The following is a 26,511-nucleotide window of genomic DNA, read 5'->3' as shown; positions in this document are numbered from 1 at the left end:
CAATATTATCCGTGTCCATCAAGAGTATACAATAATTATTCAATTTGGTGTTCATTTAACTCTCTTTGAGCTTTTTAAAATTACAATTACAATGTACTGTTTTAGCATATACTACTCCTTCCATCTACAAAATGAATATTCACATACAATATACTGATTTAGCATAACCTGATGTATGTTATTCATTGTTAATAAAATTAACGAATTTCTACGTTGCTAATGTCAAATTTGTTTTAGTGAGCTGCTCATTTTACATAGTTAAATTTTTCCCCCCAAAATTATACTCCCTCCGTCCCATTATTGAAGACACACTTTCCTTATTGGGCTGTCCCAATAATAAAGACACACTTCTATTTTTGGAAAAAATTAGAGGAGTAATACATTTAATTAATCCTACCCTAATTACGCTATAAAAGTTGAAACCCTAAACTATTCTAACCTATTCTCTCCCAAACCAGCCACCCCATTTCTGGAACACACCAAAATTCGCCGCTCATCTCCTCCTCCTCAGCACAGTCCCCGCCGGCGAGGCACAGCCACCGTAGAACACCCCTCCGTCAACTACCATTTCTGGGAGCTAGGTTTTGCAGGTCGTCTGTGAAGAGAGGTGAAGGGAAGAGGATGACGCGTTCTTCCTCTGGAATCGCCGCCGACCTCCATCTGGAATCGTCGGCGCCCTTTACCTCGTCCCTCTATCGTGTTCTTCTTTTGGAATCGCTACCGCCCTCCTCTTCAACCCTAGATCTCCGGTCCGGCTGAAAACCCTGGCCCCAATTTCCAACCTCAGATCTCCATTGCCGCAACCGCGGCCTTCCTCTCCAATCCCAGATCTCCACCGCCGCAACCGCCATCTCCGGAGGCGCCGCCTAAAAACCCTAGCCCCAATTTTTAGAAATCGTCCCAAAAATCGTCCTAACTCCAAATCTCCACCACCATCTCCTATTAGCGGCGGTGGCCGGCGATGATTCTGCCAAGAAATGGAGCGTTGATTTTGGGTTCATTGTTTTTTTTTTTTTTTAATTCAATTTCATTGTGCTGCCTTTTTTAATTTTCCTGTAATACACTATGAATTGGAATTTTCAAATCTGAATTGAAATGCACTTGGAATTTTTGGTTTGATTGTGCAATTTGCTTGTGTGAGTTCACGGTTATGGTGATAATTTTGGTCGGCGGCGGTGGTGGTGGTGGTGGTGGTGGTCGGCGGTGGTTTGTATTGGTACACTGCCGCTACCTTTTTGGAAAGAAAACAGTAACTTAAGAAAAACTACAAACAAAAAAATCGAAAAAAATAATGAGAATAATTAAATTAATTAAAAAATTTGAAATTCTGAATTTTTAAAATTAAAAAATCAATTTGCAATGTAAAATAAAAATAAATAAATTCAATAAACAAAAGTTAATCACCTACACTAATAGTGGTGGGCCACAACACTTTAACAACTACTTTACCTCTCCTTAATCTCCGTGCCCAAAAGACCTGTGTCTTTATTAATGGGACGGAGGGAGTATTTTCTTGTTTTGAGTAAGGAATAGTTGTAAAATTTAACCTCTAAATATATCACTGTCCAACACTGATTATAACAGGCGAAAAAAGAAAAGAAGTAATTCGTAGTTTAGTTATACTTTTAGATGTCCATTCTCATCAATTGTATTCTAATGCGACCTCAAGAAATAGAGGCAAAATCATTGCACCTATACAAGGACAAAACTGAAATGACATGAAATAAAACGTATGATATAATCAATCTACCATATTTCTGCCTTCATTTTACATCCTTGTCACAAAAGCGGAAAAATGGACTTCATTTCCATATCAACAATATTATCACACCTTAATTTTCTTGAAAAAAAGAAAAGAAAATTCCTTGCTTGAGGAGTAGAAGAAACTTAAAAATTGAGGTTAAATAAAAGAAGAAAGTTGAAATTGAGGGGTCAAAAAGGTGAAGTAACTACGTCTCTAACATTGTGATGATTGTCGATGTTCCCATAAGTTTCGGTATTGCAAACATTAACCAATTCGCCGTCGCAGCCACCATCTTCAGCCCGTGCCACCGCCGGCTCCAGCCCCTGCGCTCACACAATCCAATTATTCAATTATATTTTTAGTGAATATACTTTATGTATTTTATGCAAATATTTATACAAGATTTCTCACAATTCTCATGATAAGAAGATTTCAATTTAAAACCAACTTTAACCTATATATATATATATATATATATATATATATATATATGTATAGAGAGAGAGAGAGAGAGAGAGTTCCATTGAAAATGCTAGCTAAATATGTTGAGAACTGAGAGTGCATGTAAACACACTCGAAGATGCATTCGTAATGAAATTAACTTCACATAAAATTAAACAAGTTATTGGAAAAATATTGTTTTTGTCATTCAAAATTTTTAAATCCTATACCCCAAATTCATTCAACAAGTGATAGCACCCTAGATTTTGATGATTTGAAGAGCTTAAAACGAGCCTAATATATATTTCATCTAATACATCTATATATATATGTGTGTGTGTGTTTCCAAAATAAAACTTTGTTATATATATGCATTAAGAGATATTATTGATCTGTAACTTTTTTTAAAACCATTGCTGATCTAGTTTCAATATTACTATACATTTAATTACAGTCCGATTTTGATTGATCAATAGAAAAAAAAATCCCGCTTTAACAGATCTTCTTGCACACTAGCCGTCAATTCTAAAAACTCTTTAAAATCTGATACGTTTTGTAGTTAAATTCTAGTTCTAAATGACAAGAAAGTATATATCATAATACAATTAAGACTACAAGCTAGTTTCAATGAAGTTGAATTATACTATTAAAAGAATAAAAATGAATCTATATATATATACCTCGGTGAAGATGGTGAGAGCTTCCTGCGTGCTTCTTGTATTCACCACATAAAGTGCTGCTTCCTATCAACATAACAAACACAATAGATTAACACTCTCTCACACACAAATACACACACACACACACACACACACACACACACACACATATATATATATATATATATATATATATATATATATACACAGAGAGAGAGAGAGAGAACCCTAGCGAAATCGATCTGATTATTACTGAGAGTGCGAGGTTCATTCTCAATAGATGACTGCCTCTCAAATCCAAGCATGCCTCTCTCTCTCTCTATTTCAACAATATAACAATTATATATATATATATATCCAGATATTCTGCAAATTGAGTAAATCTCCACTTTGATTGTGTATGTTAGTATCCAAATGCACACACTACACACACACACACATATATATATATATATATATATATATATGCTTTTTGGTATGCAACGGAAGAAGGGCAGATGTTGGGTTTACGCAACTCTACGTGGCGAAATGAGCCGTTGAATACGTGGGAATGCGTCGACACACGTGGCGGCAGTTGAGGTTGTTTCACATTTTATAGGTAAGTGTTGTTGTCAGAATTGGCTGCTGCTCTTTCCTTATTTAGAAACCTTAGCAATTTCGCGAGGCGTGCCACGTGTACTGTGTGTGTCGCCGCCAATCATCGACGGCCACACCCACGGAATCTGCCCGCGTCATGCCGGTGGATTCATTTGCATTATTATATATTCCATATATCATTACGTGATTATCGATTTAAGATTTTTCTAACTTGTTAGTTACATCATATTTGAAAAATTCGAGAGATTCTCTCTCTTTCTCTCAATGCTGCATGAAATGGAATCTTCAAATGTTATTCTACCACAAAATATATAGGGGTGTGTGTGCTGTGTGCATTTGGTTATATGATTCGATTTTTACTAAAATCAAATTAAATTATTTTTTTTTTTCGGTTTGAAAATAAAATCTGAACCGAATCAAATTAACCGAAATTTTTATAATTAAAATCGAACCGAACCAAAAAACTGAAAATTTTGAAAAAAAAAATTGAAAATTACAAAAAACTATAAAAATTTAAAAAATATTAGAAGTTATATATTATAAAATTATAATTAAAATATTATATTATATATATATAATAAATAGTATAATTCGGTTTTTCGGTTTTGTTCGGTTTTAAAAAATTCGAACCGAAAAATCGATTTTTTTTGAAAAAAAAAAATCGAACCGAACCAAAAAACCGAAAAAATCGAACCATATTTTTAAATTTCGGTTTGGATCGATTCGGTTATTCGGTTTCGAATTTTTTGCTCACGCCTAAAAATATCTTATGCTACCGCCTCTAAAAATATTCCTATGAAAGAGTATCATGAATTAATTAAAAATATTTTAATACAAATAATTGTATATTATGAATGAAAACACACATTTTCGTGTTCCTCTTCATTTTGCACATATGGAAGATATATCAAGAAAATAAAGATAACATCATCCCTATTTTAACAATTTATATATCTTTAACGATACGAACTCTAAAAGAATAAATAATACTAGAATCCAATGTATTTGATGATAGAACTGATAGACACTTGGCATGTTTTTTATGCCCAACACAAAAGTCCATATCTCATAAAACGGACCACGACCGACTTTGACTAAAATATTTTCATGTGAATCATGTCATTACCGACTCTTACAGAACTCATACCACCTTTGATTTAGTGTTACAAAATTCATAAATTAGTTAGAGCACCTTCAGTGGGACCTGGAGGATCGTGCCGAGCCGCATCGATGCGGCGCGTTGGAGGCGGTCGTGCATTGGTTCACCCCTAGGGGCAATGGACCGTGTCGGGTGCTAAGGGCCGAGAGGTGTGACGAGTGTAAAATGATAGATTTTGCAATAGCTATTTTGATTGTTGCAACGGCTATTATGCAATGCGGGGGCGATGGACCGTGTCGGGTGCTAAGGGCCGAAAGGTGATTCTCGTTGTGTTTACACACGTCCCTTTAAATTAAAAAAAAAAAAAACGATCGTTTGAAAAGTTCTTTTAGTTTTAATTTTTTATTATTCTTTTCATCCTCTATAAATATCACTTTTCCTAAGTTATTTATACATCCAATGCAATAATCTTCTCTCATTTTTCACTCTTCTTCTATCACTTTTTCATCTTTTTCTCTCCAATTTATTACAAAAAATGGAAGGTCAATTCAACGATTATATGAAAAATATAGCTCAAGACTCGGTTGTTCCTCCTTATTTCCCGAGATTTCCTAATTCTACCCCGATGATGGGGTTCACGCCTTTCTCCCAAGCTTTGAATATCTTCTCCCCGGGCTCTCTTCCAACCACGACGAACCCTCGTGCCGTTGAAGATGACGTCGTCGAAGTGCCGAAGCCAAAAAGACGCCGAACAACTACACTGTACACTTCAGCGGAGACAGAGCTCGTTTGTATGTTGTGGGCGAAGGCTACCCACAACCCAATAACAGAAACAGGCCAAAAGATAATCCAATATTGGGAAAATATCACCCGGAGATACAACGGTGCTTGTCCTAAGGGGCCAACAAGCACTTTTCTTTTTCTTTTTGTTACAATAGGCTTATGCATAGCTCGCACCATACAAAGATCTCTTCAAACCCGACGCGGAGGAAAGGGTCAGCACTCAAGCCTTGAGATGCGACATTGCCGCCCAACTTGCTGGAGCACGGCTCGAGGTCCTCCAACGAATCGTGGTGCGATTGCTCTCAGTATCACCATTTTTTTAAAATTTATGAACATTACTCATTCATTAATCAAATATAAAATTAATTTTTCTTAAAATCCATGCCGTCTTTTTTAGAAAGTTATTTCTTGAACAAAATATAAAGTATCTAACAATTTTCCACTTTATTCGGAATATTATTCCTGTCTTGTTGCAGGCCGTCGATAAATCATATGCCCTAATATTTGGAGTACTTTTTTTTGTTAGTAAATCTGGTTTACTTCTTTATAGAAAGAGAAAAGAAAGGAAAAGTGAAGAAGAGAGATTCTCCAAACTATTTCCAGCTCAGGTCTTAAATTTTTGTTCCTTCTCTGCCACTCCCCCACTGTAACTCCAATAATATTTTCTCTCTCTAAAATAAAATCATTGCATTCCCCTCTCTCTCTCTCTCTAAACCCCTCACATTCTTGATATCTCTACCGGGATTCCATTTAATTCCTTCAAATCCTCACATTCTCCTGCTTCCCACCATGAAATAAGCACTTTCGCCGCAATGCACGACCTCAAATCCCAGCGCCGCCGCGAGCCGCCGCTCCACCGCCGCCGCTACTGGTGCTGCTCCTTCACGACCCCGCCCCTCAGCCCGGAGAACCCGGGCCTCTCGCACTCCTGCTCCGTCCGCTCTCACTCCTCCTCGTGCAGTAAAAAGACGCAATTGCCCTTCTCCAACTCCCCCCAAACCCAGAAGACCCCCCTCGCCCGTCGGATCCTCTCTCCGGGTCGGGTCTCTCCCATCTCGGAGCACCCCGTCGTTACCCACACCACCCCCAAAAACCATCCAATCCCCAAATCGCCCTTGCCCTTGCCCGTGCCCCCGCCCCCGCCCCTCGCCGATTCGGCAATCAACGAGGGGAATTTAGGGATTTATGATACCAGGTTGAATCTGAAGGGGAAGAATGGAGGATCCTTGGTGCTGGAGCTGAGTTCAGAGGTTTTGGCGTCGAATAGCTCCGTTTTCGCCGATTTGATCGCGGATTATCGCAAGAATGTGAGCGGTTTGTGCAGGGTTGAGGTGCCCGACGTCGAGAATCTGAACGTGTTTCGTGAAACGATCGAGCTCATGTTTGAGGAGGATATTCAGAAAAAACTCGTCAAGATTGGGGTTTTTCGAGCTATCGATATACTTGAGGTATTCTTATTTCCCTCTGGAATTGTAGAAATATGGTTCTTGGTTTTTCTTGATGTGGATGTTATGTATTTTAATTTATCTTTTGATGATGTGTAATTCTTACTCAATTGAGTCAATTCGGACTTTTTGGTGTATGATTTGTGTTTGAAATTACTGTTTGTGTTTGAAAAGTAGTATGTATTTATTACACAGAGGATCTGCTGATTTACTGTTTGGGTTTTAAATTTGAATATTGATGATTGTTTTCATCTGCAACTTATTTCTGACCTTAAATAGTGGCTTGTAGTTTTGATTATTTTCTGTTGATTATTATTAGGAAGTATGTATGGCATAGGATTTTAGATCAACTAATCTAATTGCATGGTGTTTCTGAATCAGTTTATGGGATTATTAATGACATTTGAGGAGTAAATAGTTTGGGGTTTCATGAAATGTGGTATTTTACGTTCTTGCCCGTTTGTTCGAGTAGACTGCAGGTTCCTTTGCTTTAGGTTCCTTTGAATAGGTTGCTTTCTTGCATTCAAATCTTTTGTTTCTGAATGAAAAACAAGACTATGGTTATTTTGAATTTATGTGATGAGGAGTTTATAGTTAATGAACGTCGTTTTTGGTTCATTCTAAAATATAAGGCTCTTTATCGTCACTTGAATCAGGTATCAGCAAGCATCAAGTTTGGCAGGTGTGTTTCTGCATGTTTACAATACCTGGAGGCGGTGCCATGGACCGAAGAAGAAGAGGAGAAGCTGAGGGAGCTATTCAATGGACTTAAAGTAGACGATCCTAAAACCAAAGACATTCGAGACAGATTCTGTAGCCTCAGTCCCATTGATTCACAGCCAGCATTGACCAAGCAGCTTATTTGGTCCATTACCACCTGCAACGACGCCACTGCTGGGAGTGAACTGAAGTCTTTGGTTAAAGGGTTGTTATGCAAAAGCTCTGTCTACGAAAAGGACTATCCTGATCTGAATAAGGAGGACATGTATGCAGCTTGTGAATCGTGTCTGAAATCACTGAGCAGTCTGCTCGAGGAGACCTCGGGTAGCAATGCAGGGCAGAAGTTGACTAAGAAGGAGAAAGAAAAGCCTCTGTTAGAGCGCATCTCAAAGCAAGTGGACAACATAAATTGGCTCGTGGATATCCTGCTCGATCACCAGATGGCGGAGGAGTTCGTCCATCTGTGGGCAAATCAAGAAGGGCTGCTCAAATTGCACAAGGATGCATCTCCAATGGTCAAGTATGAGCTGAGCCGTGTCTCCGCAGTGCTGTTTACTGCAATCGGCACTAGGAGGCTCCACTGCCCGCCAGAAACGAGGCTGAGGCTTCTTCAGGCGTGGTTTAGACCGATGCTATCTGATTTTGGTTGGTTGCAGAGGAGCAAAAAGGGACTCGACATGAAGGCATTAGAGGAGGCGATGGGCCAAGCGCTGCTTACACTTCCATTGAAAGAGCAGTATTCGTTGTTTATGGAAGTGGTTCCGTTGCTTCTCCAAGCATGGCAACGAATGCCCTAATCTTAGTAAAGCGTTCCAAATATGGTGGCGAAGATCGTTCCTTAGGGGCTCCGAAACCATGGCCATTGAATCTAGGTGAAGTAATGCTGCTACCAATTCTCATGCAGGGAGATTTCCACCTATTATTTTGTGCTTAAGATCATGGGGAAGATTTCGATGATTTGAAGTTCAATAATATTGTAGATTGTTACCATGTAAAATGTGTTTGACACTTTGTTGGTGATGGAATATTAGATGCTTTAGGCTGTTGTATTCATTTTTAGATTTTCTCAAGTCATCCCATTTTCGGCTTTTCCTGTATTTTCATGCAGGGATTTTCTAGGTCTTTGATTTTTCAGATGTGGAATACTTTTAGATAATTTTAGCCATAAATTTGTATTGTATTGGCACACATAGGAATTATGGTTAACATAGTAGGAATACTGTTTCTATTTTCTTTTACAAAGGACAAAAAAGAAAAAGTAGCGATACTAATAATAAGGATTATTATAAAAGATTTATTATAAAAGAAAATTATAGTAAAATTATTCATTTTGAGTTTGAAAGAATAAAGTTATCCTTACTTAAGTTGTAAATTTTGCTGAAATCGCAAACTTTGCTCGACATGCTCGATCTCTACGAGTCGGGTACATTGACAACGAAGAAGAATTTATGGGCTACATGGATGAAGAAGATTGCCAAGAGTCTCTCAAAGAAAAGCTGAAAAGTTTGAAGATCAAGATGATCAAAAAGTAGTGCTGGTTGAAGAAAGCAAAGTTTGAGATTGTGAGACTATCGTAACTACTTATTCAACACTTGACAACCATCCTGGTAAAATGGGAGCTCCAGGAGCAAGCAGGAAGAAGAAGATGGCTGAGGCATTATCTAAGCCTTGTAAACTGTTTTGTTTGGCGATTAGATATTGACAATGTGCTAGTAAAAAAAAGAAATTATAATAAGTATATAGATATAGACTATACATTACCTACTACGAGTCGAGAGTTTCAAGTTTACACATGAGAGAAAGAGAGAGAGAGAGAGAGAGGGAGAGAGTGATATTGAATTGGAGTAAAATTCCTCCATGGCTTTTATTCCTTTTTCCCCTGATTTTGGTAAATACAAAACGGGTACAAAGAAGAAAGAAATGCGTATTTATTGAGATTGAAAAGAATAATCAATGCAATCAATCAATGAACGTGTATATATCTGGCAAAAATCCATGCAAGGGTGTTGTTTACTCTGCACATCACTTCACTTGTCTTTCTTCCCGCCGGCGAGGAGCCTCTGGATCTGGAGGACCTCTGCTGAAGGCCTGGTTGAAGAGCAGCCGCGTCTGGAACTCGAGCACGAACGGGAACCACGCGAAGAAGGCCACCGGAGCGAAGATCGCCAGCGCCATCATGTACTCGTACCCTTTCGCCAGACCTTTCACTGACCCCCACATCCTTAGTTTCTTCACCGTTGGCTTGCATGCTTGCGCTATCTACAAATTCCAACACATTTACTACCAAATACATACAAATATACAAGCACAGATTAGAGTAGAGTAGAGCAGATTTAGGGATATATTACCAATAGAAGGGCCCATCCAGTTGGCAAGAAGGCTAGTATACTGGCGAATATATCTCCCACAGTCAGCTCCAAAAACTTTATGGCGAGGATAAGTGCCACTACCAAAGCAATAAACACTACTAGTTTTAGAAGCCTGAAAGCCAGCTGAAAATTGGCGCTCAGCCTCATCCTCCCCATTGATAAAATCTTGAAAATGATTATGGCTGCGATGATGAGCACCCAAGAGAAAGCATAAACCTGCAACCACCATCACTTGGTATAAGAGAAGCCACAGTATCAACGATTAATCCGAGTTATGATGCTCACCAAAATACTCGTGTTATGGTGGGCGACGTGCAAGTGATACACGACTCCATACTGGTATAACAGGAAACGAAGAGAGAGGAGGATCTCCAGCAAGCGCCCTAGAAAGCCCGTGTGTTGGAGATGCTCTTGCTCCTCGTTCCACCACGACTCCCAGCTCTTGGTCGCGGGAACACCGATACCACCGCGGCTGTTCATCCACTTAGCCCAGTCCTCGAAGTCCTCGACTATCTTCTGCCATTCAAATCCGGAAGGGTTGAAGAAAAAGGGAGCAAACAGCCAGGATATCACGAGGAACCACATCGACAATGTCACTAATGTGTAGGTGGTAGAGTCGGGAGCTGCTGAACTATATGCTTTATAAATGATGAGCAAAATCATGAGTTCTAGAGCTTTTGTGAAGTGGCTTCTTGAGTACATTCTGTAGTTTTCGGCGAATTTTTCGTGTCTCACCACGAAACCACGCCCGGTGGCTCTGTACTTGGCTCCACCATGCAGGATAGTTCGACCAAAGTAATGAACCTTTGTCCCGAGAGAGAAAGTAAAGAAGACAGATGAAAGTTGAAGCTGCATGATTATCATATCACTAGCTGCTGTTCTGAAACCCCTCTCCAGTCCGATTTCCATAATCATCGGCAGTGCCATCAAAATACCTAATTGAACGAGTGATTGCGACGCCATGACTACCTTGAGACCATCGTTCCCCCGAATTCTGGCAAACTTGTATATTGTCTGCTCCAGTCCACTCAGAGAAAGATATAGCTTACCATACAAGTAGGCATAAACTGTTAAGGACCACCAGCTGCAAAACATGACAAACAGTGTTGGTAATAAATATGCTTCAGGTATATATCATGTTAGTCAAGTTCTAATTTTCATGCCAGAAAACCAGGGAAATTTACTGTAAATTGATCATACCATTGAGCTGATGTAGAACCCCACAGTCGTATAATAAAATGACAGCATGCGGAAGAAATCAAAACGATGCCCCAGTCTGTAGATGTCACGGCTAAGTGTCTGTTCCCCATTGCCACAGGCAACTTTGGCTTCAAAGAGTGAGATCTGGTTGAGACCAACATCTCGTCCCTTCCCAACTTGAATATATTCATGGTGGGTGATATTTCCACGTCTTAGTGTTGAATTGAAACCTACAGAAGGTGATACATATCATGAAATACATATATCATAAGCGTACGTTTCAGACATATGGGTCAAACTTTTACCAGCAAATATATCCTCACTAAGATTGATTCCCCTTGAGGATTTGCTGATGCCTCCACGGGTGATGTGAAAAATTCGGTCAAAAACATCTGGATGTCCATAATGGAACCGTACCCTATATAATAAAGCATTAGGGAAAAGGAATCATTTGAAAGTTCATTGTTGCAGCAAACCAGATGGATTACCAAATAGTTGCATAATATGCCAAGAAGACATTAGGTTATGCACATCATTACTGTCTAGCTAAAACTATTGTGGGAGGAAGACAGTCACTGTATGCAGAAGAGGTCAAGAAAGACCCTAATGGCAACATATCTGTCACTTATATGAGAATCATGCTTTTTAAGTATGATTTCAAGACATGTATCCTCGTTATCATATCTTTAAGTATAAATGACAGATTGATGGTGCTACTGAGAAGAAATTCATAGAGAATCTAATATGTGGTGATGCGTTAGAGAAGGAAACAACATACTTCAAAGGTCTGGCGAGAACCCTCTGACCAATTGTAACAAAGCTTGTTTCTTGGAGTGACATAAACCAAGCCAGCGATGAAACACTGTGTTTGAACATATGAGAGATGAGAGAGAGCATACAGAAGTTGTACCAAATGGAGAGAACAGAAAAGTAAACTCTACTACCTTCCAGTGAAAATATGTTCACGCACACCCAGGATGGTAGGTGGTCGCACCCCATGATCCTCATTAAATTCCTCAAGTAGGTTGCGCATTTTAAAAGCTTCTTCTAAGTAGTTATCCTATAAAGGAAGCAAGAAAGCACTGTTTAATATTCTAGACAATCACTTCATCAATCTTATGGATACAGGCTTCAACAACTTTACCTGGTTCATATCAATTGTCTGAAGAGCTTCCCCACGTGTAAAAACAATCGCATGGTTTTGGTTTTCAGGTTTGCCTTCTCCTATCTTTGCTGAACCTGGTAGCTTTATACGGTAGATTTCCTGAAGAAGAAACAGACTAAATCAGTCGGGGATATATGTGTGTGTGTGTGAGTGTGTGTAGTGTGTATTATTCAGTATTTTATGCAGAACTAAGAAAATATTTGCCTGATCAAGGTTATCAACAGCTTTTATCAGAACAGAGTAATAGACCCTCTGGATTTTTCCACCCTCCCTTTCCTCAACTTCGTCTATGTATGCTACACGAAGAGATGGATTACTGCAAAAAACATAAGAGGACAGTGTTGTAATAAAATGAGATTACCATCTAACATTGAAAACAATAGTACATAATTTTTGCACATTGGAAGAATTGTTCAACTTACTTAACCATCAAATTCAATATGTCTGTTGCACGGCGATCTCCACTACGTTTCTGATTGCCATAATTCTGGCAGGTGGCAACATAGGTGAATTTCATGTCAGCTACAGCATCTAATTGATTATAGAAAGATTTTTGGCTCTTCTTTTCTTCCTCTGACGGTTCTATAATCGTTTTATAACCCTCATGAAGTTCTGCAAAATATAGGCAGAACCAGTCAGAAATATACCTGAATTTTGATTTAGAAATGGTCATTTTGAGAGGTTCGTGTTTGGCTCAAGAGTTGGAATTGTTTTGACTTCATTGAGTGCAGACTATTTTTATGTTATGGGTATACCGTATACCAGCCAACATGTTTATCATTTGGAGTTTGTCTTACCCTCTTCTGAAGCCATGTCAAGAAAAGCCTGAAGCCTTAAGGCCCTTCTGTAGTACATCATCCCTCTGACTGCACGACAAAAACAATCACTCAAAACAATACGAGGCTAAAGGGAGAGCAGGAACACGAGGAATAGAATGTGCAACTCAAATAACCTGTTCTGCTAAGAGTCTGTCCTCTCAGAGAGGCCCAATGACGTATTTGTAGTATATTTTCTTCATTGTCCCAAACTTCAGAACTTTTGCAATTTAGACGCTCCACGAAGTTACTCCATTCATCTGAGTGAAATTTATGTTCAAGCCAATAGATGGTACTTTATTAGCTAATTATGATAATCGAATACCATTCTTGATGACTAAATGTTTTTCAGATTTGGAATATTAATCAGACCTGGATATATCTTTTGAAGGTAATAAATAATGGAAACACCATCTTCATTTTCCATTTCAAGATCACTCTTGGAGTAAAGAGTCTCCTCACTGTAGTATGGAGTACACACACTGCATACCAATAAATACGGTTACTACCTTAAAAACACTGATCAGCTCAGATATGAAAAAGAATGCTCATGAAACTAACTTAAAATTATGTCGGACAGAATAGCACATGAGAAGTTGCAGTGCAAATAGCTCTCAACAAAATACACACACGCACACAGACATATAATAAAGATAAAATATATTCAAATCACAAATACTATAAATATAATTCACCTGAATGACAGCATTTTGCGCACTCGAGGTGCACGTGGCATATTCATAAAAAGTGAATTGGAGAAAAATGCTATCCTCCGGCGTGCTTCAAGGTTTGTTGGGACATCGATTGCTGATTCTTTAACAGTTAAGAGGATATAGAGGCGCCGTATCTGTGGAACAGGCATATATAATAACACTTCTTTTATTGAAAGATGTTATAGATTGGAATGTGTTTGTAAATAAATAGACTGATGGATTGTATAGATGCAAATGCAGCTTCATATACCTGCTCTTCCCATTGTGCTGTATTTGGAGGAGGATAAGCGATACTGGCAAAAAGTTGATTCCCGAAATCCTTGCTCCCATGACCAACTTCAGCCATTTCACTACATTTAATGATGCAAATTATAATTCACAAAATAAGAAGATTACAATATAGTAAAGATAGTTTTTAGAGTAATAAATACTGCAGCGTCTACCAACCGGATCTCATTCACCATCATGTCACGGGTAACTAATTCTAGCATATCTTGCAGCAATAAAACAACACTATCTTTCTTGGATGGATCGCTGTCCTTCTGCAAGATCGAAGGTTCTGTCAGTTTACACAGATACAAACTTTAACTTGGAAGATTTCGGAAAGAGTTGGCTTACCAATATCTCCACAAGTTCTAAAAATTTCTTGCAAAGATCCGGCAAAGGCTTCATTTTGAAATTCTGAAGGAATGTATAATCGTGTATGCTATTTTCAATTTCTTTTATGATTCTTCCAATTATCCTGTTCAAGAAAAGCATATATCAGAATATTACATATTCAGTGAACGCAATAATGACAGCTAATGATCTCCTTATGAACGATATCAGAAAAAACTACCTTTTCTCAGTGTCGCTAGTGATCAAGGCATTGAGGATAAGTTTGAATGACTCATAGCATTCAATAACGGCACATTTCATATACTCATCAGCACATATCCGCTTCCAGAGATCAGTATCTTTGTATCGAAAGTGAGCAGCCATATCCAGAGCAATTGGAATCTGCAAAGGCAGAAAGTCAAAAAGAATATGGACATGATAAAACTCAAAAAACACAATTTTTACCTTGCTAGCAAGCAAGAAGGGGGGCCACTGAATTATTTTCAGGCTGGGATCAGATGAATAAGGAACAAGAAGCAGGTCCATCTCCCTGATGTAAGTAATCTAGGTTTAGTTCCCAACTATAAATAAAATTTCATGGTAACCGAAAAAAATGATACAGTATATAAGAAAGAAGTCAAAATGATGGAACTTTCCTGTCACTTATGAGATCTTCTTCTCTAAAGCTGCATATTACTTCATTCCACAGCTGTGCAAATTTTGCAGCTTCACTTCTTTTACTTGCAGTGACCTAATCAAGGTAGAAACACAGAGATTCTGAGAACTATGGTAGCCATTTACTGGGGAAGTGAAATCATATCAATTTAGGGTGAAAAGCAACCTGAGCAAAGCTCTTTGAAAGAGAAAATCCTTTTTTCTTAGCTTTATCAGATGGCACTAAGTGAGTGTTGAATGCACCAGGTAACGACTGAAAACGAGACCGCAACATTCCAAGAGTTCGAATCTGAGGAGGGACAAATCAAAATTGAAGTGAATAGAGTGTGTGATTACTTTAAGGAGATGCATAAAGTTATCAATTAATTAGGATATTAAGAATGTTCTCAGAATGATCCCACAACTAGACATGCATGACTATTACTTATAGACAAGATATAGGAAGAAACAATAAATTTTAGAAACTTGTTAACTACAGAGATGACAAAATAATAGAATTCTTGCAACTTAAGACATGGGAAAAGAATTGCTGAAGCTTGGGATGATCAAGAATTGGTTTATTTGAAGATCTGTCGTTTTCTAATACATTGTCGCTGATTTATTTGAAGATGTTGTTTGCAGGTTGAACCAGAGGACCAGAATATCATAAGTCAAAAGTACAAGATATAGCTTCTACCTCTCCAAGACGATCAAGGGCTCCAATAAAACCCCCGTACATGGTGGAGAATATGGCATACCAGATCTGGAGGTCCATGAAGTAAACCTGCACGCAAAGTCACAACTATGAAAGAAGGGATTGTGCAAAAACACCAAAAAGAATTCAAATGGAGCAGAAAGAGATGGAAAGAATAAATTCTACTGTTAAGCCATAAGATTCTAATGATAAGAAAGCACACCAAGACAACTGGTGCCCATATTGCAGCAACAGCTCCATAGTTGTGCTTAGCTGCATTGGCATGAGATTTTCCAATATGTTAAAAGTTGAGAGGATCATTCTTGGGAACACTTTATTAAATTATATCCCACTAGAATGAATACATACCATATGGGAAGAACTCATGCCAAGTATAAGTAACACGTTGGATGCTCATTATGTCTTTAGTGGGCTTCACCATAGGCTTTATCTGAATTAAATGAGACATAATAATAAGGAACAGAGCAGTTGACAGTATCTGCATCCTATTGACCAACAAAAGGATGAGAAACTACCATCATAAAATAGCTGAACGTAAATTTTGAAGCCAAAAGTAGCACCCAAAATATAGTATATCTGTTTCAATTATGACCAGAGGAAAAAAAAAGCAACAAAGTTAGTATCAGATGCGAAGAAACATATCCAAAGATTAGAGAACTTGGGTAACATACTTGATAAGTGCAAATTGACTTTCGTGCATTCCCCTTCCCACATAGATTCTTGGCTGAAAATGATAAGCAAAATTTTCACAGACCAGGCATATGCATATACTCAGTAAACAGATTAATGCATACAAGAGAATGCAATTGCTTCTCACCCAAGTAAAAATAGTTGTGTCTCTAATATTGGGTAATGAAAGATGTTACAGAATCTTCTTTTTTCCCCACTTAACAGGACTTTTAGAGAAGTACTAAGAAGATTACACTATTTGACTAAATTGAATATCAAAGATTCACCTAAAATATCTGGTTAAAAGCAGCTATCTAAAGGATATTCCTTCTTGCTATTAAATACTATCAGTTTTATTGAACATATGTGTGACTGAAAGAGTAAAGAATAATGATGAGAACAGATATACCTGTGACCACCAGAGGAACATCCTAATGATATGCCAATCAGAGCTCTCAATGAAGCGTCGAAGCATGGGGAAAACAAATAAGACTGCAGTCAATAAATTCGGCAACAGGTATATAGCGACAGCTGCAATGTACAGAGGAGGTACACCCTTGACATCATCAAGGAATGCAAACCCTTCTTTGATTTTGGTGAATGAAAATGACTTGGATCGGAGCAAATAACATGAAGGAAGGATGACAGCCCAGGCTAAGCTGACAATTAATTTTAGGACGGTCCTCAAAATTCCAGTGAACTTCCATCTAATATAGCCTGGGAAGTTCAGAATGAGGTCCAGCACACCTATACAAATTTCAAATAAATCTTGATTAGTAAGAAACACAAGAAAAAAACTAAACTCAAGTTGGAATGTGATTGATCAAGAAACAAACACAGGCAATATTTTTGAATTCTTTTAAGATCCGGATAAAAGAAGAATCTTACTTTGAATGACACGAAGAATGGCTGCTGTGATGAAAATGCTAGACATACGATACACATTAGTCTGCCCAAAAATATCGAATACAGAAACACCACTCCAGGCAATGATCATCATAATCTGGAGAGCAACCCTTCCAGTCAGTACAATCACCTAATTATCTCAATTATGTATTTCATCTGTTCTAATTACGTACACGTACCTGTAAAGACAGAATAAGAAATGTCCACAGGCGATCAAAACTTCGGAATATGTGCCAAAATGATCGTGTTTCCGCGAAGAATGATTTCCCCAGCTTTTTGGGTTTTTTTGGAGCATTTTTCCCCTGAAACAGTTCTTGTACTGAGCAGACAAACAACATATTGAATCCGGCCAAATAAGTTCAGAACTTTGGCCTCAATTACCTGTGTTACATCTTGTGCAGATTTGAAAAATTCACCATCATCTCGCATTGGCCATCCCAACTGGAAGCATTCAGCTGACCTATAGTAGTTTGCCATATCCAAATTAATAGCATAGAGGATGAAGGTTTGCTAAAAAATTATTATTATTTTTCAGTTTAACTCTTTACCAAAAATACTCATTCAGGTCATCATAGTTGCACCAGGAAGTGTGGGGAGCTTTACCATTTTTACTTTGTTTAGCTTCCTGCAACCGTATAAGCACCATTTGGTTATCCTTTGACACAAGTTTACAAGTAGTCTATTCACCTGAGCAAGAAATACCTTATCAATCACTCGATAAATGGGCGTTATAACTTTCCTCAAGAAAGATTCATCATCTCCACCATAAGAAGGCTTGATGTTTTCTCCTGTGACAATGCTTACATTTCCAGCCAACAGACCATGAAGTTCATATGCCATCTGAACATGTTCAGTCATACAATTAAAGAATATTATTGAAGTGTTTCATATATATGTCACTTTGATCATGCATGCCAAGGGAATCATTAAATGGCTCTCCAGTAATGCAAGGACAAGAAATCACTTACATTGTGAAAAATATAGCATAGACACTCTGGCATAAAGCGTAAATTGGCTGCTTCACCCCAGATAAGAAGATAGAGCCCCATGTAAAGAATCTTTCTCTGTTGCACTTCCAGCTGACCTTGGGGGAGTCTGTGCCAGTAAAGATTGAAATATTAATCTAATCCAACAGGAATCAAATTTTAAATGTACTAATGAAATTGCTGAAGTTAGTTATCGAGTATTCGCATAGCTGATTATCAGTGCAGAGTACTTTTATTTCACCTTAAGCTGTGCTTTCTTCCCAAATATTTACACCATGTCTTGTAGTTCTTGAAGAGCTTATTCAGCAGTGCATCAACAGCTCGATCGTCAAGCTAAGGAAAAGAAATAAATTTAAGTTAACCACACTGACACCAAAAAGCTCGTGCATAATTTATGGTTCGATTTTTAAAATAAAGAGACATGTGGATCAAATTTTATGCCCTGTAAGGATACATGCAACAAGTTCATTTACAGCAGTAAAAATGATTGCAGTAAGTCGGGATATCTAGATCAAAAATGAACACAGTGAATGATGTTGGATATTAGGTAGTGCATATGTTCTACAGTGAAAAGATGTTAAAACTGTGAATACCAATATATTCAGAGGGCAAACAAACAGAGGAGGCATACTTTGTGTAGCGGTTCAGGCTTGGGAATTAGTCTTATATGAATATTTGCAAGGAGCAATATCAAATGCTCCCTTTGGTTCCTGACATTGTCCTTCTGTAGATGCCAAAAGGAGCCAGCATTTAATTATCCTCATCTTAAAGCACAAAAGAATTATCTGATCCAACAATTCACAAGACATGCCTGAAAACCGAACATTGCCCTCAGCCAGTCAAGAAGGTCCAAATCGCCAGCTCTCTGCCGTTGTTGCTCGAATGATGACGGCCATGTCATGCCACGAGTATTACGTAAAGCACCTACAGCAGCTTTCACCTGAATTTTCAAAAAGTAAAGACCAATGACTTGATATTTCGAATACGAATAAACATGCACATCAGTGCTTAAATGGTGCAAATGTCACCTCTTCAAGCTGCATGATGGACTGTGACGCCCCGGCTGCATCCAAGGGAAGAATATTAAATGGAACATAAATTTCCGCATTTGCTTGGACATCATTTGCTGCGGCTATAATCTGTAAAACACCAAAGCTTCTTCACTTGCACATTTTAACTAAACCATCATGAAAGCCATCATATAGTTAGGTAAAAACTGACCTCAGGTGCAACCTCCTCAACTTTTTCGGTTTTATTAACAGCACAAAGCACTTCAAACATCACCCCGGCTGTCTGGTAAGCTTTTCCAAGCTGAGCTCTGTCAGGAACAATTATTGTTAACATCGGTCTCAATTATGTAAATGTTAACTTGTATAATGATCATTGAAGCGAATTGCTTCAAAACTATCTACTATCGGCACCTATCAGCTTGGTTCCCCTTGTTAAGTGCCAAAACATATTTCTCATAATATTGCTTGTAGTAGCTCTCAATTTCCCGCGCATCAGTCTTCTTGACCCGATGAGCCATAGATGGTCCATCCTCCTGAATTCACGATATTCATAAGTATGACTTTGAGATATAAGGAAAATCCGAAAACTTATTGAACAAATCTTCCTTGTGCTGTCATCATCTATTTTTATTAGATGATATACCTATATTTTAAAATGTATATATTCGCTTAATAGTGATATTTCATTTTTCAAAAGTTACGAGCAGTATCAATATCTCAGTTACACAGCAAGCATGTAATATTGCACAATTTTGTTAGAAAAACCTAGTGAAAAAAGGATAGCAAGATTTTTATCTTGGCCAATAGAGACCAATCATAAATATTTTCTTATGCAATTTTAAATATATTTCGAGTATTGGATTTGGTAAAAAAAATACAAATTACCTAAGTAATGTATTCTTATTCTTCATCCTTTTTTTACGAAAGCTATTCTTCATATTTTAACAAATGCACTATTATTTTAATAATACATATTTAAACACTATTTTAAGAACGTCAAAACGTTGGAATATGTGTGCCAAATGTGCTAAAATGTAAAATCAATACGTACCCTCTGTAACCTTTGATGAAGACTAGTCTTGAACTGACGTACACCACGTCCACTTGAACTGGGATCTAACCTGTGCGCCTTCTCAAAAGCATAAACACGGCCTATAATAGAAAAAATTTATTAATCGCGTCATATTGAATGTCTACATGAACTGGAATCCATAAACATATGCAACAAGTAAACGTATTTGGATGGATTGTAGAAATAATTGATAGTAAATCTCCGCTGGGAATACATTCAGACGGAATGAAGGATTCTGTTGAATTCAAACTAATGTATGATATAGCAAGGAGGGATCTGTGTAGGTGCTTACAATATATAGAATTTATTTGATCTCAATTCTCATACGAAATTAATCTTTATATCACCTAACTATTTATTAGTGTGATTTTCAAACCAGTAAATTTAAAATATACTTACTATCAATTTGTACATCTACATATCAACAATTACAACACGCAGACACATATATGACGTACCGATTGATTTATTTTCTCAGAAAATGTTTTTTTTCCTTTTTCAGAGATACCAAAAACAATCATAACTATTTTTTTCCGTAGAATTTAGAAATCACAAAAAACGAATGTAAGATGCTCTTAAAGGTAATCACAAACAAGACAACATGCATGCGATCGCAATAGTGAATTGCAGCAACGCTCTATTTCATGAATTCACAACACAAAATTAACTGGAAAAGATCATAAACTGGATCAAATTTTCTGCAAATTAATTAAGCATGAAATAAAGCAAAGGTAAAGAAGACTCAGACGACAGATTAGGCGTACGTACACAGGTAGGCAACACGCGGACGCTCCTGCTGGATCTCAGAGGCAACGCGCAGGATGGGGGCGATATCGTACTGTAGCGAGGAAGGCACGACCTCATTGTCGAACACCTCCATGGAGAAGGTGGTGGTGGCGCCGCGCGACGCCCGCCGCGAAAGCGACGGCTGCCGCCGGTAGTTTCCGGAGGATGACATGACGATGCTCTCCGATTGCTAGCTCCGTGGACGGCGATAGATCGCGCGCACAAACGCGGAGAAATCCTTTCGCGATCTCTGCCGATCAGTAAACAGATCCAGCTCGCATGAATTCTAACCCGCTCTCTCCGTTCGTGTCTCTACCACAATTCACTGTAAAATACCGGAAAAAAAGAAATTTCTCAGTGCATGAAATAGAAATGGAATGAACGTGTAGAGAGAGAAACGGAGAGAGGGAAGAGATATATAACAGATGCTGTGCAGAGATGGAGGGAGATTTTGAACGGGAAAGATGACCCCATAAGTCGCTACGTGGCAGGATTTGAGCCTTCTGTGGACCGGCTGTTGAGAATTTGTGTGGGCCCCCGTGTGTTTTTAGGCATGTATGTCGTCTGCTCACTAATTTTCTAAATGGGAAATACATTTTATAACATGCATTGCAATTGCAAAAATCGATTCTAAAAAAAAATTAAAGAAAATCTGTATTGTAAATATACGTGTAATGTCATTTAATAATTCATGCCAAAACTATCAATAAGATTTAGCGCATTCTATTTTAATTTATTGTGTGTTTCGTTCGAATTTTCCACACCCGAAAGTATTATTTAATTTATTTTGTTATTAGTGTTATAAATTTCGTTATGCAAGAGTGATGTTATTTAATTGACATGATATGTTGTTACAAGATTTACAAAAAATGTGAAACAATTATTAATGGAATGTTGATTTGCATTGTGAGTTCTTTTTTTAGACGTATGAAATGCTTTTTTCCTATTACGTTGTATTGAATAAAAGTGGGAGAATATTTTCATGATTGAAATTTGATTGCTTCTACACTTTACAACCTAAAATTTTGTATTGAACTTATGCGAGGAGTTGCAATTTTAAGTAATATAAATAAATTTGTGTTTTAGACTCAAATATTAATTCATCCCAAGTCGAGTGATAAGGTTGTTTTGGTATTAAATGGCGTCATAATAAAATCTCGTCTCACATAAACATGCAATGATTGAGGGGGGGAAAAACTAGCAAGATAACATATATGATGGTAATTTTTGATCAAAATATCACTTCAAAAGAAAGAAAAAAAAATGATCAAATTATGTAAATTTTGACCTAAAGCAAATGTTCGTGTCAAAGTGTAACTATAGAAGAGTTTCAAAAATGATAGTATCAACGAAAAATAGGACAAGTCCACAAAAAATGAGACACCTTTTTTTTAGTACATGAATTCACACATTTTTCTTATATTTTATCCTTATAAATACTCCTTATTTACAAAAAAATAAAATAAAATAAAATAATCTTTAATTCAATCTTAACCACTCATTAAATAGTCGGACCATTTTTCCACTGATCACCCATTTTATTAAAACCAGTTTCCAAAGAATGTGCCCATTTTTGGTGAACGGAGGGAGTACTTTTTCATCACTTTTAATACATTCACGCTTAAAAGAGTGATACGAGTTTTAAAACAAAAAAGAATCACATTTTATTATTTATTTAATTAAGGTAATTTTTTTTTAAATTATATTTATTGATAGTATAATTTTAAATTTACAATAAATACATTAGGTACTATTTGTAATAGGTAAAGCCGTTAACACCTCAACAAAATGTCTTTGGAAAAAGGCTTTCTTTGAGTAAGAACTGGTGCGGTCCAAACACCCCCTAACTTTATCTTGAAAATAAATAAAAAAAACCCTGATTGAAGTTAAGCTGACGCTAGGGTTACATTTCATTTTTCCTCGCTGCCATCAGCTCCCTCTCGCCGCTCTCGATTTTATCCGAAGCGTTCTACTTCACATCTCGCAGAGGTAATTCACTGCAATACTTTCTCGATTTCTTCGCACTACATGTAGGTTCCTACCTTTTCGTTGTTCTTGGCTTTCAATTTTGCTTTTCGTGGAGTTTCTTGGAGAATTTCTTATGCATTTCTTCATTTCTGAGTCGAAGCATATTTCTTCTCTCTCTTTTTAAATCTGGAATCTGATGTATTTTCATCTTACGCTTTTGGTGTAGGAGGGTTTGGTGTTTCAAAATATAACCAGAAAATCTAATCAGGAATAATAAGTAAAGTTTCTTGTAGTTATCAGCTGGCTGTAGCTGGCTATGAGAACTTCATTGTCCAGAGATGTTGCATCAACAGTTTTGTTTGTGTTGCATTTTACCCACATATAGACATATCTTGGATGAAGAATCGTACTAAAATTTATAGCTTTGATATATTTGGGCAAATTGAGTATGCTCACTGGAGTGCTTGGTCTTTCTTTTTAGTCCTGTATCTGAGAGAAAAGCTTCATGTATTATTGTTCCTAAGAAAGAGTTCTTAGTTCTTGCAGCTAATATGAAAAATCTTGTTGGATTATATACTAGTATGGTGTTTATTATATTATATACCTATAACAGATAATGAAAAACTGTTCACTCTATCTGATAGTTACAAGAAATTTTACTTATTATTCCTGATATAGTAGTTGTTATCAGTTATCACACACAATCATGCTTAATTCATAGAATGTTATAAAGACTTGTGTTCTGACTCTAAAGCTGTTTCTTTACAGATGAATGTGGAAAAATTAATGAAGATGGCCGGTTCGGTCCGGACTGGTGGGAAGGGTACCATGAGAAGGTTCATCTTCAATTATACATGGCTGTTTTTTTTTTTTTTCTCCTTTTACTATATGCTCTAGGATAATTCCTCTAATTGAATTTGAAAAATACAACAGACGACATGATTACTTGTCTGTTTGATTCAAGTGGATTGGAATATCCAAGTCATTCTTTAATGTGGTTCTAATTGAATAACTTATGTGGGATGCAGAAAGAAGAAGGCAGTGCACAAGACGACGACAACAGATGACAAAAGGCTTCAGAGTACCTTAAAGAGAATAGGAGTAAATGCCATACCTGCAATTGAGGAAGTCAATATCTTCAAGGAGGATGTTGTTATCCAGTTCATGAACCCTAAAGGTGAACCACGCCCTTAATATTTCAGCTTCCTCTAATAGTCTTTTTATGAATAATTTATATTGTCTCTTGACTGTTATCTTTTTTCTTCAGTTCAAGCATCAATTGCAGCCAACACTTGGGTTGTTAGTGGAACTCCTCAGAACAAGAGTATGTTTGGCTCTCTTGACTCCACACCCACTATATAGCTAATAAAACCTGATGGCATATTGTAAACACTGTCAGTTTTCAAATTATTTGTGTGCTTTTTTCCACATCTAACACAATCAAAGCTTGTCATTTCAATTTACTAAAATAAAGCTTTTCATTTCAGTTAATTATTGTAAACATCTCTTATTTTCTAACCATATTACAAATTTGTATTTAAGAACTTCTATCCTAAACTTCTATTTTTCTTCCATGATGCTTATTTTTGTAATATCGTTACTTTTGGAAATGTTAAGAAAGCTTGCTCTATGTTGCTTGTCTTTTGTTCTATTCCATTTGGAACACTAAACTCTATTTGACATTTCACTTTATGGTTCTCTCAGAATTGCAAGACATTCTTCCTCAAATTATTCACCAATTGGGTAAGTGTAGCTTTTCCATTTCCTTCGTTATCTCGCCATTCTTGTTTTAGCTGACATCTGATAGAAATTGAAAATAAAAAATGATCAGGTCCCGATAATTTGGAGAACCTGAAGAAATTAGCAGAGCAATTCCAGAAGCAGGCACCCGGTGCAGGTACAGCTTCAGGTGCTGCTGGTGTGGTAGAAGAAGATGATGATGACGACGTGCCAGAGCTTGTAGCAGGTGAGACATTTGAAGCCGCTGCAGAGGAGCCCCAACAGACCCAAACTTCTTAGGGATTCTCTTTTCAATTTTGTGTCATTGCTTATATTTCGAATGCTTTTTGAGGATCTGTTACATTACTTCATCGCGCTATGACTGGCATAAGAAATCTGGAACTGTGTTTCAATTAGTTAATGCTGTCTTACATATTCCAGATTCATCGTGGATCTTGGATTACCTTACTAGCCAGAATTCTTAATGTGGAGAGAACTTGGCCATTGATCTGATTTTGATTATGGTTTCGTTATGCAGTTTCTAGCTAAAACATGCAGAACTCGAGCTTTGTTTTAAGAAAATGCGACACTCCAAGGCAATAAGTTGAACCATAGTAGCATTATTTTTTCTATGAAAGAGATTTTTGCCATTTCTCATTTTTTGTACTTTAAAGTGGGATAATATTATCATAGCAAAAATTGACTAATTGAGATATCATATCAAAAGAACCACTTTAAAATAGACAACTGTTTCTTACTTTTAAACAAATGCAACATGTCTTGTAATTTTAGGGGCAAAGATTTTTTTTTTTTTTTTTGATGAAATTACATTATAAATAATACAAACCACACCTAGTGGTTATTGTGGCCGAGAGTATTCGAACCTGTGACCTCTTGGACAACAGACAAACCACCCCAACCACTAGGCTATCCTAAGGGGATAGGGCAAAGATTTCTTACTTATGTTGTGTGTGTGTATATATATATATATATATATATAGGAAGAGCTACCGAGAGAGCATATCTTAAAATAAAGAAATAAGAACTAGGAAAAATAGTATTAATTTTATGTATAATACGTATGAATTCGTGTATAAAGGTATGAATTGTGAAAAATAAATTTTTTGCTACTTTTGAGATTCGAATTCAGGATCATGAATTCATCCAACATGATGAGCGTATTTATTTTAGCTCTCGCCATATATATAATTATATACATACACACACTTAAAAAAATGGGCTCCTCAAAATTTTGGGCCCTGAACAATGACTTATTGTGCTTTTGCCTAGTTACTAATAACCAAGTGTAGGATGCTAATAATGTAACAAACAATATCGATCATGTCACATAAAACATAAAAAAAATATAACCACGTAAATGATGCTAATGAGTAATGATATACTCCCTCCGTCCACGAAATGAGTACCCATTTGTGGACGGCACGAGTTTTAAGAAATGTATGGAGTGTAGTGTAAATAGTTTAAGGGTCCCACTTTTTGTGTGTGTTAATTAAAGAGATGTGTGGGGTACACTTGCCAAAAGGGAAATGGGTACTCATTTCGTGGACGGACGAAAAAGGAAATATGGGTACTCATTTCGTGGACGGAGGGAGTAGATTAAATGCCCCACATAACTAAGGCTCCTAGTTTCTTTAACTGGTATGAAATATCTTGATTAA

The 26,511-nt window shown here is 37.2% G+C and overlaps 4 protein-coding genes across 5 annotated transcripts; 2 read left to right on the top strand and 2 right to left on the bottom strand.

The window, feature by feature from the left end:
* Nucleotides 1-1,714: 1,714 nt before the first annotated feature.
* On the bottom strand, nt 1,715-3,265 carry LOC130989949 (uncharacterized). The gene is made up of 3 exons (XM_057914128.1): nt 3,072-3,265; nt 2,866-2,928; nt 1,715-2,067 (listed from the first exon to the last, which is right to left on the bottom strand). Exons 1-3 carry the CDS (start codon nt 3,147-3,149, stop codon nt 1,933-1,935), a joined length of 276 nt encoding a protein of 91 aa, XP_057770111.1. The 5' UTR covers nt 3,150-3,265; the 3' UTR covers nt 1,715-1,932.
* A 2,618-nt stretch (nt 3,266-5,883) lies between these two features.
* On the top strand, nt 5,884-8,541 carry LOC130989948 (BTB/POZ domain-containing protein At2g13690). Its single transcript, XM_057914127.1, is given in 3 exon segments — nt 5,884-6,771; nt 7,425-8,243; nt 8,245-8,541. Coding segments are annotated over 3 exon segments (1,575 nt in total). The 5' UTR covers nt 5,884-6,135; the 3' UTR covers nt 8,365-8,541.
* A 776-nt stretch (nt 8,542-9,317) lies between these two features.
* LOC130989947 (callose synthase 5) lies at nt 9,318-21,583 on the bottom strand. Its single transcript, XM_057914126.1, is given in 42 exon segments — nt 9,318-9,560; nt 9,562-9,747; nt 9,837-10,073; nt 10,143-10,924; nt 11,042-11,287; nt 11,363-11,475; nt 11,836-11,919; nt 12,002-12,117; nt 12,202-12,321; nt 12,427-12,538; nt 12,645-12,834; nt 13,020-13,088; nt 13,175-13,297; nt 13,410-13,519; nt 13,733-13,884; nt 14,001-14,100; nt 14,198-14,292; nt 14,369-14,492; nt 14,589-14,749; nt 14,813-14,893; nt 15,000-15,098; nt 15,189-15,311; nt 15,699-15,785; nt 15,919-15,968; nt 16,065-16,146; nt 16,232-16,292; nt 16,388-16,440; nt 16,795-17,132; nt 17,274-17,388; nt 17,471-17,593; nt 17,673-17,751; nt 17,840-17,916; nt 17,994-18,131; nt 18,260-18,386; nt 18,519-18,610; nt 18,909-19,001; nt 19,089-19,217; nt 19,306-19,416; nt 19,499-19,595; nt 19,699-19,820; nt 20,339-20,439; nt 21,128-21,583. Coding segments are annotated over 42 exon segments (5,733 nt in total). The 5' UTR covers nt 21,318-21,583; the 3' UTR covers nt 9,318-9,515.
* Nucleotides 21,584-22,963: 1,380 nt separating this feature from the next.
* On the top strand, nt 22,964-25,336 carry LOC130989946 (nascent polypeptide-associated complex subunit beta-like). 2 transcript variants are annotated; one of them, XM_057914124.1, is made up of 6 exons: nt 22,964-23,134; nt 23,882-23,949; nt 24,142-24,290; nt 24,381-24,437; nt 24,818-24,856; nt 24,945-25,336. In XM_057914124.1, exons 2-6 carry the CDS (start codon nt 23,882-23,884, stop codon nt 25,130-25,132), a joined length of 501 nt encoding a protein of 166 aa, XP_057770107.1. In that variant the 5' UTR covers nt 22,964-23,134; the 3' UTR covers nt 25,133-25,336. The 2 variants fall into 2 exon arrangements, with proteins under 2 accessions (XP_057770107.1, XP_057770108.1); XM_057914125.1 differs by lacking the exon at nt 22,964-23,134 and adding an exon at nt 23,345-23,390.
* The last annotated feature ends 1,175 nt before the right edge of the window (nt 25,337-26,511 follow it).

This window comes from Salvia miltiorrhiza, chromosome 6 (assembly GCF_028751815.1).
Source record: "Salvia miltiorrhiza cultivar Shanhuang (shh) chromosome 6, IMPLAD_Smil_shh, whole genome shotgun sequence".
Classification (NCBI taxonomy): Eukaryota; Viridiplantae; Streptophyta; class Magnoliopsida; order Lamiales; family Lamiaceae; genus Salvia; species Salvia miltiorrhiza.
The sequence above is the reverse complement of the archived record's forward strand: the minus strand, read 5'-3'. Positions and strand labels throughout refer to the sequence as shown.